Source organism: Pseudorasbora parva, chromosome 14, assembly GCF_024679245.1.
Source record: "Pseudorasbora parva isolate DD20220531a chromosome 14, ASM2467924v1, whole genome shotgun sequence".
Taxonomy (NCBI): domain Eukaryota; kingdom Metazoa; phylum Chordata; class Actinopteri; order Cypriniformes; family Gobionidae; genus Pseudorasbora; species Pseudorasbora parva.
The window spans coordinates 14,355,895-14,368,780 of record NC_090185.1 but is presented as its reverse complement, the minus strand read 5'-3'; the positions used below and the strand labels follow the sequence as shown (position 1 = coordinate 14,368,780).

General features: G+C 35.2%; 1 protein-coding gene across 2 annotated transcripts in view; it reads right to left on the bottom strand.

Moving 5' to 3' along the window:
* Positions 1-12,886, bottom strand: part of LOC137040136 (NLR family CARD domain-containing protein 3-like) — a 129,288-nt gene that overhangs the window by 62,401 nt on the left and 54,001 nt on the right. The window contains exons 1-2 of one of the 2 annotated variants that reach the window (XM_067415553.1): positions 5,597-5,702; positions 3,103-3,238 (exon numbers count right to left, since the gene is read on the bottom strand). The exons of the other annotated variant lie outside the window; for it this stretch is intronic. Of the exons in view, the coding sequence (XP_067271654.1) occupies positions 3,103-3,125 (23 nt within the window). The 5' untranslated portion in view covers positions 3,126-3,238; positions 5,597-5,702. Of the gene's footprint in view, positions 1-3,102; positions 3,239-5,596; positions 5,703-12,886 lie in introns of those variants that run through there. 2 annotated transcript variants of the gene reach the window in all.

Here is a 12,886-nt window from a genome sequence, read left to right as displayed (position 1 = left end):
CTCTCCTTTAATGCGCCCACATGACGGCCGCAGCCTGCATGCAGCGCGCTCATAACAGCCATCGGCTCAGCATACACAGTCAGGATGGCTGAGAAATTAATTTCCCTTCTCACCAGCCATCCCTACGAGCATTCGTGATTAGTCTCGTCAGTTGCTAGATCGCCGGAGGGAAACATCCCCTCGCGGCGATCGGCGACCCCATCCGAGGGAATGTGACGTGCATCCGCGCTCAGCCTCAGCGTGAGCGGGGATCACATCACTAATCTCAGATGCAAAAACGCTCTTCCCTCAGGAAGAGCGCTAGACGAGAACGGAGCGATCTCGGATTGAAAACTTCGCTCACATTACACACAATCGAACAAATGACTCCACAAGAGCTTGACTGTGCATGCTCTTAATCCCAGGCAGAAAATAAATGAATCTGGATTACCTTTGATTTGAAGCATTTAGACAAAAACAGTCCCTGAAGACGAAGATGCTGGTGTCATGTTTGCAAGGCGCCCTTATATACTTCCTGGTCGCACCTTGATGACATCATAGGCTGTCGCCGGTCAATAGGATTGCTGTGGTTTGATAGTAGCTCAGACACCGGTCACGCTGGAGGCGTTCCCCATAGCGTCAGCTGACGCAGCTCGAGTTCCCTTTCGAAAGGGAACTACATATGCATACTGCATTCACATGTCAGTGTATTATATAAATATTGTTATTCAATGCATGCATTATAAATGACTAAAAAATTTTTAAAGAATAAAAAAATAAAAAAACAGTTCTGTCTCTCTAACTATCTGTTTGAATTGCTGCCAAAGCAATTCCTGGAACTGTAAAAAAAAGTGTCACGATCAAGCATTTTGAACTTCGATCGATCACTCTCTCTCGAAAGGTGATATGGAAAGTTTGTTCCAGGCACTCCTGCTTTCTTACAAGAACACCCAATTGAACCAGGAAGAGTAATAAAAAACCACAATAAAATTATTGTGAAAATAATGTGCAATTTATAATAACAGAAACAACTGATTTTACACATTGAGAGATTTACTAGGGAAGGAGGAATTATCTCATAATTGTATTGGGTCATACACACTTCAGTCAGTTTGTCTGAGCCGTGCATTCATTTGAACATTGACAGATTTTATCCGGGTGATGTTGATGCAGCGCAGGAGATGCAGAGCAGACCACTTCTCAAATCACGTTTATGATGTGAAAATAATTTAAACACAGTTATGTTTTTTAAGGGATTGAGACACTTTAATTAATTCTGTCACGTACAGCAAATCCACTTCATAGGAACAATTAAAATTATTATTGATATTAATTGATAATTAATTGTGAAAAACAATTGGAAATAATTTGACCTGCCGATCTCAATTCGTGCTGCCGAGTCTGTAGCCATTTTTAAAAAACATCTTAAGACACATCTTTTCCAATTGCACTTGACCAATACAGAATAGCACTTACTGATCACCACAGCAACGACCAAAAAGCGCACACTCCTGGATCATATCTACGTCTCTCATCCGGATTTGTGCCTTCAGGCGGGTGTGTTACATAGTTATCATAGCTATCATAATCCGGTGTTCTGTATATTGCGTACGTGAGTTTTTGTTGTAGATGGCTATTGCTGCGCGTTTAGCTAGAATACAAAACCAACCCATTGGGCCACTGAATCTGCATTAACGACAACAGCTGGGGCAACAGCCTTAGTCCTAATGGGTTGTTATCATAGCTATCAAAATCCAGTGTTCGGCATTTTGCGTACGTGAGTTTTTGTTGTAGATGTCTAAAAAAAAAAAAAAAAAAAAAAAAAAATTGTGTACTGTGCTAATTAATTGAGATTTCTTACAGCTCTTACAGGTTGTTGGCCTTGTCTGTTTCGTTGCTTCTATTGCTCTCCCCTTTTTTTTTTGTTAGTCGCTTTGGATAAAAGCGTCTGCTAAATGATTAAATGTAAATGTAAAATGTAATTTAACAAATAACATATTGATCAAGGACAGCTTTTATGTTGTGCTACTTAATCTTAATTTTTTTGCTTAATTGTTTAATCTGCTCGGTTACAAACACTCTTCCAAATATCTTATAAGATTTACAATAGCGCCTTTGTTTTTCTGCTGCACTAAATGGCATACTACTATCATCTATAAAAGTTTATTAAAGTGCAAATATAAAATAAAATATAAATCAACACAACGTTAAAACTATTTATATAGTTAATAAAACAATTAGCAGATGTACGTACCAACAATACTAGCTAAAAATGTAACTGATGCTCATATCCAACCCACTCTAATAATAAAGGCTTTAGCTCAATAATACACGCAGGATGAGCTTTAAAAAGGTTTGCATTTTACTCAGATAAGCTTTAAAAACAATCTGGCTAAGGTGACACCTAATCTATGTCATCCCTGTTACTGACATCTCAAAACCTGTTACTATAGAAAAGAAACAGGGCTGACGCTCCAGGTTTGACAAATTCAAGCTAATTTGCAAATTGCTAACTAATAGGTCAGTGCCACAAAAGCACATGTTGTAAATGTTGAAAGGATATTACTTGTATATATTGATTACACCAAGTTAAATAAATAGTCATTTATGTACTTGTGTACTTAAAATGTATACTTTAAAAATGTTGTAGCATGTTGTCTTCACTTTGCAAATTAAAAGTCCTGCTGAAAAAGAACAATCATATCGAGGGACAGGTAAAAACATTACCTGTATCATTATAAATGCAATTTTAGTTACTTAAAATAAAATGTAATTGACTTTAATTGAATGTAATATTGAGGAAACAATACATAGTAGTATTATGTTTTTAAATCACAAATGTATGTGTTGGTATAGTAATTATATGTCTGATTATTTCTTAGGGACACAAAAGGAATCATTTTATTATTAGCCATTATTATTTAGAATTAGCCATAGGTCTACTTACTTTGTATAATAGTGCTTTAAATTTACTAATTCAAAAAAAAAAGTAATATAAAGTTTACTTTTTATTTATTTAAAGAAGAAAGGCAATTATTATTTAAAGTAATTACAATTTCAAGGGAATAATCGACAATTATGATTTGTGATAATTGTGCAACTCTAAAACAAACACAGTCTTACCTCTGTTTCTCTGAGACACTCATCTTGGAGAGAGAGTCCTCCTCGCTCCTCTAGCCTACTGCAGCTACACTGCCGTTGAAAGCAGATCAGCTCTGGATCTTTGTTTCGCTGAAGACAATCAGATGCTCATCATGACCTGAACATGATGTGTCAATGAGATGAATATCATGATAGGAAGAAAAATAAGAACTAATAATGACGAATGCTGAACAATATAAAAATAAAAACAAGCAATATAAAAATTAAACATGCAGATCACTCCTCACAACACGTGCCTCTAGATGTAGCCTACATTATGTAGAAATACACTGTGCTTAAACAATGAGAGAAAAAAAAACGGAACTTACGCTATTCAATAATTATGACCTTCTTCAATTTAATTTCATCATCATTTCACAATTTATTTTATACATTTAATCATTTTAGCAGACGCTTTTATCCAAAGCGATTTATATTTCAAATGATCCCATTCCCACAACAGTTAATTTGTAAATGTGTAAATAATTTGTAAATAATAATTAAAAGTAAATGTGGTGTAGGCTACTCGATCACAGTGTGTTTAATTTTTCTTTGACAAACCAGCAATATTTGGAACATTGAGAATTTAAAACAACACGTGCTCGGTAACGGTGTTGTGTAATATTCAGTTCCTGTAAAAAACTGTTCCAGTGTAGCCTGACAAGCCAGACCCACATCAAGATGTTTGGTCTGGAAACTTACCATAGACAGGGCTCAATCCGAGGGGCGGGATAAACGGTTGTCTTTCAAAATCTGTCTGCACGCGATAAGATAGCGCTACACCAACCAGAGCAACGAAGGTGAAACAGAGCTTGTTGATAGATTAAACATTCACCGTATCCGGTCAGCTAAACTCCGAACACATCTTCCCTTTTTAAGAATGACTTCAGTGCCGTTCTCCGTTCTTTTCTCAGAGAAAAGCTTAACTCCAAGTCTTCCAGGATCGCGGTCAAAGCTGATTCGAAAGACCGCCGTTCGCCAGTTTCTGTGTTTACTAGAAGCACGCAAACGCAACTCGGCCGTCGTCATTATGGCCCCGCCCGCTGACTCTATACACTATGTGATTGGCCCGGCCAGATTCTGAGGAATACAGCTCAGACGTGTATTGAGAGTTCCTAGCAGACACTTGCGGGCAAATTAAATTTGCTGCAGCTAGGGTGCGTCTAGATTTCTAGGCTAAGTTTAGCCCACACTGCAAATAAAAAAAATCAGGTCTCCAATTGTTTGAAAATTGGAAATTTCTAGTCATTGATCACATCTCATTTTTTCAGTTAGCCAAATTTAAGTGTATTCTACAAGATAATCTAAAAATATTTTTAGTATTTTTTTTTTCCTTTTCATGGTTTAGTTCTTGTGAAAGCTGATTACTTTGCACAGAGGACATGATGAAATTTAATGCATATATCAAAAAAGTTTGTAAAATACAAAATAGTATTTTTACTGTCTATTATGCTATATCTGTTTAAGTGATAAAGAAAACCAAAATATATAATTTAAGACATTTCTTATAAATATGTGGCACATTTTATAGAGAATATGAAAAAGTAAATCATAGAGACAGAAAGTATAGCAGCAGGTGTAGCCTATATGTAAAGATTTTGCTTTGATAAAGCTTTAAAAATATGTGACAGAGTGGTACAAGTAAATTTACTAATCAAATTAAAATTAAAGCCTAAGAAATGAATAAAAAAGCTATAAAGACATGAAAAAAATGTGTGTTAGCCTTGACGAGTGTAGGTTATTCGCTCATACATTGCTCTTAAATGAGATGAAACATCTGAATGTCTAATCAATCTTGCACAACAACTCAGACGATGTATCAGATTGTGAATCAGATGAACTCAGACACATTACACAAACTATTCAATTGTTCTAAAATTCTAAACAATTGTTTTTAAAATGTCAACTGACTGTTGCAGTTAATGCCTAGTATTGTAACGTCATTATCTTTTTTTCGAAATAATCCATGAAACAGGTTGCACCCACAACATGGGACATATCCCCTGCGTCTCAATCAGCTCCCTAGTTCACTAGTCAGGGCACTGATCAGGACATAAGTCAATGGGCTGACTCCCTGATCAGTGCCCTGACAACTGAACTAGGGAGCTGATTGAGACGCACCCAACATGAATATTCATGAATACTCCATCCACTGGAACAGTTTTTTTTTACAGGAACTGAATATTACAAAACAACCAGCTCTATATACCGGAAGAATTCGTATAACGGTGCACATACTTTCAAAAGGAAAAACATGGAAATAAAACACCCATTTTAAGCATTATTAATTTATACAAATTTGTTTTAACATGCGTTGCCTTAATTTTAACAGTTTTAGTCATTTCAGGCTGCTTGGTCGTTTTTTACTCCAGCATGGTAACGTTATAACTGTAGGCTATAATTTATCCTGTTTACACATGTGGAATTAGTTAATCATTCACCCAAATAACTGAATCACGGAGGTGTAAACACTTACTAGCAGTGGCTGGTGTCCAGACGGTCTTATGCATCCGGCCAGAACAGAATCCAGGAAACCTGAAACACTTTCGATTTTGTACATTTATCGCTTTTAAAACACGTGGAGGGTATGGGACAGTATTGCCAACTCTCGCGAGACAAATACGTAACGGCGCAGCTTCAAAAAAGCCCAATATTATTATATTATTTATTATCATCATTTATGATCAATATTTGTTTTATAAATGAGCCCGCAACATAACTGAAACCTCTCGGAGTTTGAAAAGTAAAAACAGATGTAATTTTGCAAAAATCTTCAAATTGCATGCACGCATCGGTCAGATGTGAAGTATTGGTTGGAGATTTTATATATATATATATATATATATATATATATATATATATATATATATATATATATATATATATATATATATATATATATATATATATATAATTTTTTTTTTTTTTTTTATTAGAACACAAAACACAATTTACAAAATCTCTCGTTGGGAGACTAACGTGCGGAACAGTTAAGTAGAACAAAATATAATGCAAAAATAAAAATAAATAAAAATAATTTAAAATAAAATAAATTAAGCAAGGCATTACATTCCATAAGGCATGTCAAAATTCTACACATACATGATAAATTGTTTCAGACTTTAAATATTCTTAAAAAAAAAGTTATATATGGAAGCTTAGCAACAAAGCTACGCACAAGCTTCCACTTTTAAGAGGATGTGACAGACACAGGCTCAGTAACAGAAAGCATTTAGTTATTTTCAGCCGCATAAAAGAAACATTGCAGCAACAGGCCGCTATTCAATGAATGTGGAGCTAGCATCATCATTATAACACAACGGTTATGGAAATTAGAACGACAGTACATTGAATTAAATTGCAATGAAGTTACAAACGAAAACGATCCACAACGTTAAAGAGAATAAGGTCCGATATAGATAAGATAAATAAACACGAGGATCAATCTGAAACTTGTGAAACTAAAATGTGAAACTAAAATGTTTCACTATTCTCTCCCTCTCTTTTGCCTCCAAATCCTCACTCTCTCTCAAAATCACACTTCAAAAGAAATTCTAAGCCTCCCACTTTATCAAAAATATTTTTGAGAATATGATACCATAAAGAAGCAGGTTTCTCTAAAAATGCTTTTTCCCAGTTAACTCTAAAAACTCCAACCATAGATTCAAAATCAATTGTTTTTAAACCTCCTTTATTGATGTAGTGAGTTTTATTACGCCAGATGAATTGGTAAATTATAGTATTTGCTTTTTTTATGTTATGTGAACTAATATAAAGATAATAGCTTGGGAAAATTAATTTTGAAATTCCTTCTGATTTTGACAAAAGGTTGCGTCCTAAAATAGTTAAGTCTCTTGTTAACCAATGATTTAGGTTTCTTTTTATTTCTTCAAATTTCTCTGTGATATTTTTGGATTCTCTTATTTGCCAAATTTTTAGATATATGAATGCCCAAGTATTTTACCACATTCTTAACTGGAATCATCTCCAAGTTAGTCTCAGTGCAATTATACAAAGGTAGAATTTCACATTTATTAAGGTTAAGGCAAAGGCCTGATGCCCTGGAAAAAACAGAAATCACATTTAAAGCCTTCTGAAGAATTGATTTGTCCTTTAGAAATATCACAGTATCATCAGCAAATTGGCTTATTTTCAATTCGGTGTCACAAACTTTTATCCCTTCAAGGTCTTTATTATTTACTACAAAATATGCCAAAAGCTGTGTACAGATAATAAATAATTTTGGTGAAATTGGGCATCCTTGTCTTATTCCACAAGAGACATTGATTCTTGGAGTGATGTCTGCTTGAAGTGAAATATATTTGGTCATAGAACATACTTATTACCTTACAAAAGTTGTTCCCAAACCCAAAAAGTTGGAGCGATTTCAGTAAAAAGTCATGTTCGATGGAATCAAATGCCTTGAAAAAATCAATAAACAATATCAGGCTTTCTGTACCAATAAGGCTCTGGTAATCCAACATGTCCATAATTAGTCTCACATTGTTATGAATATGCCTGTCTTTAATAAAGGCTGACTGAAATTCATCTATTAACTTGTTCAAGACATTTTTTAATCTGTTAGTAGGATATACCAAAGCTAGTAATTTATAATCGTTGCAAAGTAAAGTTATAGGTCTCCAATTATCTAATAAAAATATGTTTTTATTGGGTTTGGGCGACAAAGTTATCAGACCTTTTTTCATTGTTGGGGATAACTGACCATTTTTAATACAATCCAGATACGCATTAAATAATACATTTTTTATTTCTGTCCAAAAAGTCCTAAAAAATTCTAAAGATAAACCATCAATGCCCGGTGATTTACCGTTTTTCATTTGTTTAGTTTCAATTTCTGGTAAAGTTACATCTTTTTCTAGTATAAATTTGTCTTCATCTGTTATTTTAGTTACATTATTGTTAACACTTTTCATAAAGGTATCACAGTTATCACTCTGAAATATTTTCTTATATAAATTACTATAAAATTGACATACTTCATCTGTAATTTTTTTTTTTTTTTTTTTTTGTCTTGAATAATATTTCCATTTTGGTTTAATTTTGTTATATATTTTTTGGTCTGTCTCCGTTTTTCAAGGCTATAAAAATATGATGAGTTTTTTTCCCCCTGTTCAATCCATTTGGCTTTTGATTTTACAAAGGCTCCTTTTGCCTTCTCCAAGTATATATCATCTAATCCTTTCTGAAGTGTGTGTAACTCTTGTATCTCTTCTACAGTTATGAGCCGGATCTCACGAAAATGCGTATAAATAGTTCGAGTTTGCAATCTCGTGGAATGTATACGCCAAAATGGGTTTTGGCGTGCGTATGGTACGCGGTTTTTCGCGTGCATATGATACGCAACGCGTACCATACGCACGCCAAAACTCATTTTAGCGTATCCATTCCACGAGATTGCAAACGTGTACTATTTATACGCATGACCACACACAATAGACTTATCTTTTCAACTATTTCCTTTTGTTTACGTTTACGGTTGACGGCTATTTTCTTTCCAATTTCAATTGCTTCGAAATTTAAACCATTCCCATTTACTTATATCTGACATATCCGTATCATTAGTTTCAAGACATATTATTCTAGTCTGGTTTACAGAATTCTTCATTCAGCAACAAAGTATTGTTAAAATTCCAAATATTGTTTGATTTATGTTTTTGTTTGACTATTGAGAGTGACAAGTAAATAAGACAATGGTCCGTAAGAGGAGATGATTGAATATCACATTTTGGAATAAGATTAGTAATATTTGGAGATGCAAGCCAATAATCTAACCTTGAGCATATGTTAACATCTGCTGGGCTGATCCATGTAAACTGTATTGTGTTAGGATGTGTCACTCTCCAATAATCTACAGAGTCACTAGATAAACAAAAATGATTTAGTATATCATTATACTCCGGTTGTGATCCTTTAGGAGGTTTTCTATCAACCCAGGAATTAGGTGCTATGTTAAAATCACCTCCTATTATGTTATCCGTGCCATAGGTTGCACTCCATTCCCTAATAGCTTGAGTTAACTTTAACAGCATATTCCTATTGAGAGACCTGTTATTATACCCGTATACATTAATCAAAATCATTTTAAAATCAAATACTTCCACCACCACCATTAACCAGTGACCTGCTACATCACTTTTATAATCAATCATTTTCCCTCTAAACCTAAAGAATAAAATCATCACTCCTGCAGAATGAGAGGTTCCATGTGAATACAAAATATTGTCTCCCCATTGTTGCTTCCAGAATTTTTCATCGTCCTTGTTAGAATGTGTCTCTTGTTAGCTTTGACTTCCTTACAATATAAAAAAATGGCCTTTCGCTTAATGTTATTTTTTAAACCTCGAAAAATTAAAGAACTAAAACCAATAGACATACGAATTAAACAAAATGCATGCTCCTAAGTGCGCTTAAGAAATGTGGTTTAAGGCAGGAATGAACAATCTTTCATAGATTTCAACTTTGACATTAACAATAATAGTCCCCTTAATCAAACTTTCTGAATCAAGGTAATGACACTCTTCTTAACCTGAGAAAGGTGCATCCACTCTTTTTCCGTCTATAATAGCATACCCTTCCTTCAAGTAAGCTTTTTTCCCGTTACGTCTGGCCTCCTGTACCGTTGGATACAACTTTCGCCGAGCTTCACGATCTTCTTTTGACCAGTCCTGTCTGAAATGAACATGCAGCTCCTTGCAGACTCTGGCCTCCCTCGATCTTCTCCAAATCTCGTCCCTCGTCATCCGCATGCCGAACTGCATGATGATCGTCGTGGTCTCATGTTGAAAGCGGGATCATGTTTCTTTCCCAGACGATGTACAGTATCAACCTTGTCTCGTAGTTTTTCCACTGACATCGGAATCACTCTTGTGAGAATACCGATCACCACTTTTATAGTATCCTCATTTTCCTTCTCCGGTAGCCCGATCAATTTGAGATTCCATCGTCTTCCGTAACGCTCGATTTCCCGGCATCTTTCCTTCAACTCTTTGTTTTCTTTTGTCACCCTCTCCACTTGTGCTTTGAGTTGAATTATTTCATTTTTATTTTCTGTAACCTCTTTTTCGTTGTTCCGTATGCGCCTTTCAAACTTTTTTTCGAACGCATCCAGTCTCTCCTCGAATCTTTGTGACAGAGCGTGAATAGCATCATAAATGCTTTCCATGCTTACTTCTCTTGAATCATCTTTCTTCTTCAGTTTCTTTGGAAGTGTACTCTGTAACGGAGTGTGGTCGCTCAGAGTTTTTCCCGTCTGCATCTCTTCTTCAACATTCGTCAAAACATGCCTCACGTATTCCGTCCATGCTGTAGTCATGTTCAATTATGCTAGCTTTGCCCTGAGTATTAGCCATTTTCTCAGAGTGTATTATTTTGTTCGCCTTTTCAAACAAATGTCACACAGTAGTATTTTCAGAGTGTTGACTACCTTACAATGACTTGAGGGAGGGGACTGTTGTTCAAAAATAACTTTTAAATGTCAAAATCAATTTAACTGTCAGACCCTGCAACTTTTACACCTGCTCACCCCGCCATCTTCACTCCTCCCCCTCAAATTGGTTGGAGATGGGAAAAGAGAAAAAGTGACGTGAAGGCCAATTATGGTAACAGCCGGAGTTTGAGCAGCGGTGAACACACTGCAAACCGTGAAAAAGATAAGCCCTGCATCTCAATGTGCAATCTGTCCTAAATATTACTGAAAATTACTAATGTCACATAGGATTAATTATTTAGTTAGGATTAGCCTAATGCACTTTTTTTTTTTTACAGTCAATGATTGGGACACAATTGCACGCACTAATTAAGGGAGTGCTGCAATATAGCATAAAATAAATTCAAACCATACTTTTTAACAGCCTGTAATGATAAATACATTATAAAACTATTATTTAAAATGAAATTAGGTGCCTCTTCTCCATCGCTGTATCTCTGCTGGTTGCCTTATGTACACGCCTACGTAGCTACGTACATAATGTCACGCTGCACGTTTGAACGCGATTTTCCCAGCTAACAATTTTAGGTTATAAGAACGTTTCCCTAACATTCCCATTAAGTTCTAAAAACGTTTTTGAATGTTCTAGGAACGTTGAAATGTCCAGTTTGTGGAACGTTGTATTAACATTCTCATTAGGTTATAAGAACGTTAAATAACGTTCTTATAAGGGTGTGGAGTATTATCAAATAAAATATTCCTGTTTTCTCCTTTAATGTACTTGCTTTTGTTTATTGACATCTTATTCTTTCTTAAAAAAAAAAGCTAAAACCACTTTTATAATTGACTTTTATATTTATATATAATACATAATTAATTTACTAGATTTTTCTTCTGATTGTAAAAAAAAATAAAAAAAATATATACACGAAAATAGCATTTAAGTATCATTAAGTTGTCTCTGGATATACAAATTATGTATCTGAAGTTTGAGAAAAAAGCTGTATGACTAATTCGTAATGACTTATACTTTTTTAAATGTAGTAACGTTTTTAAAAACGTTCCACTAACAATGTAAGAATAACGTTTTATAGCTAATATTTTTAGAACGTTTCTCAATAGCAAATAACTTTGGCACAACGTTCTAATAACGTTACTGCAAGAACGTTTTTTGATAACTTTGAGAGAACTTTCAGAGTACGTTAGCCAATGTTCAGAGAACGTTCCCTGTTAGCTGGGATTCTTCAATGAGGGGGAGGGGGAGGAGGCAGGATTATTGATGGCCAAATGAAGCATTTCGAAGCATTATTGCTTTCTGATACAATTGTGTCGAAAATGGTTAATTACTCGAACCTTCATTCAGATAGAAATTGCAGCACCGTCTCCGGGTGAATGTAATGCAACAACTGACAACCCAACACACATTACAACCAATAAAATTCCCATGAAAACCATTAAATGCAATAGAACTTCAGTAATGGTTTCTATCGTGTTTTTTTATTTATTTATTTTATTGATTTATTTTTTAGCATGTCAGTAGGCTATTATTTTTGAAAGCACATAAGAAATACAGCCGGCAGGTTTCAAACCTGTCAACACTGATTGGGCTGTCAAAGCAGCAGTCAGGTGGTTCACTACAGGAGTGAAGCAGTGTGTTTGCTTCAGAGGGCATTTTCACGTGACTAGTGACGTAATGATACAAGCTCCGAGCAGTGGTTCATTGCAAGGACCGTTCGAGTTTGAAGCAAGCTTCGGAGCATCGGTGTCAGACGTAACATCACTAGGCAGGATGTATGAGGACGAATTACTACAGCACAGCACTATCGTTGCATTGAATGGCTAGCTGTGAGAAGATACCCAAGCCGATCTAAGAAAGATCTGCTGGTAAACATATACGCCACTATTTCAAAACATTGACCTGATCGGCATGCACAGCATTTCTGAATGGGCAAACAGACTACTTATAAATACAATGTTCACAAGAACGTAAGAGGGGTTCCCAGTGTGCCATTTCCTAGATAGTCTTTAAAGGGATACTTCACTGCCTTTTCATATTAAACTATGTTATTCCCTAAGCCCAGTTCATTCACTATGGAACCAAACAGAGATCAAGTTAGAAGTACCAAACACCTCCACGTTTCCCCTATTTAAATACAGTTACACGAGTAGTTGAACGATCAAGTATGGTGACAAAATAAAACGTTGTGCGTTTCTAATCGGATTAAAAAGGAGAACTATAATGTATGGCAGAATAGCACTTCTGAGAGTACTTCGGCTCGGCGCAGTAAAAAGTCCCGGCCGAAACATCTTTCCTCACAT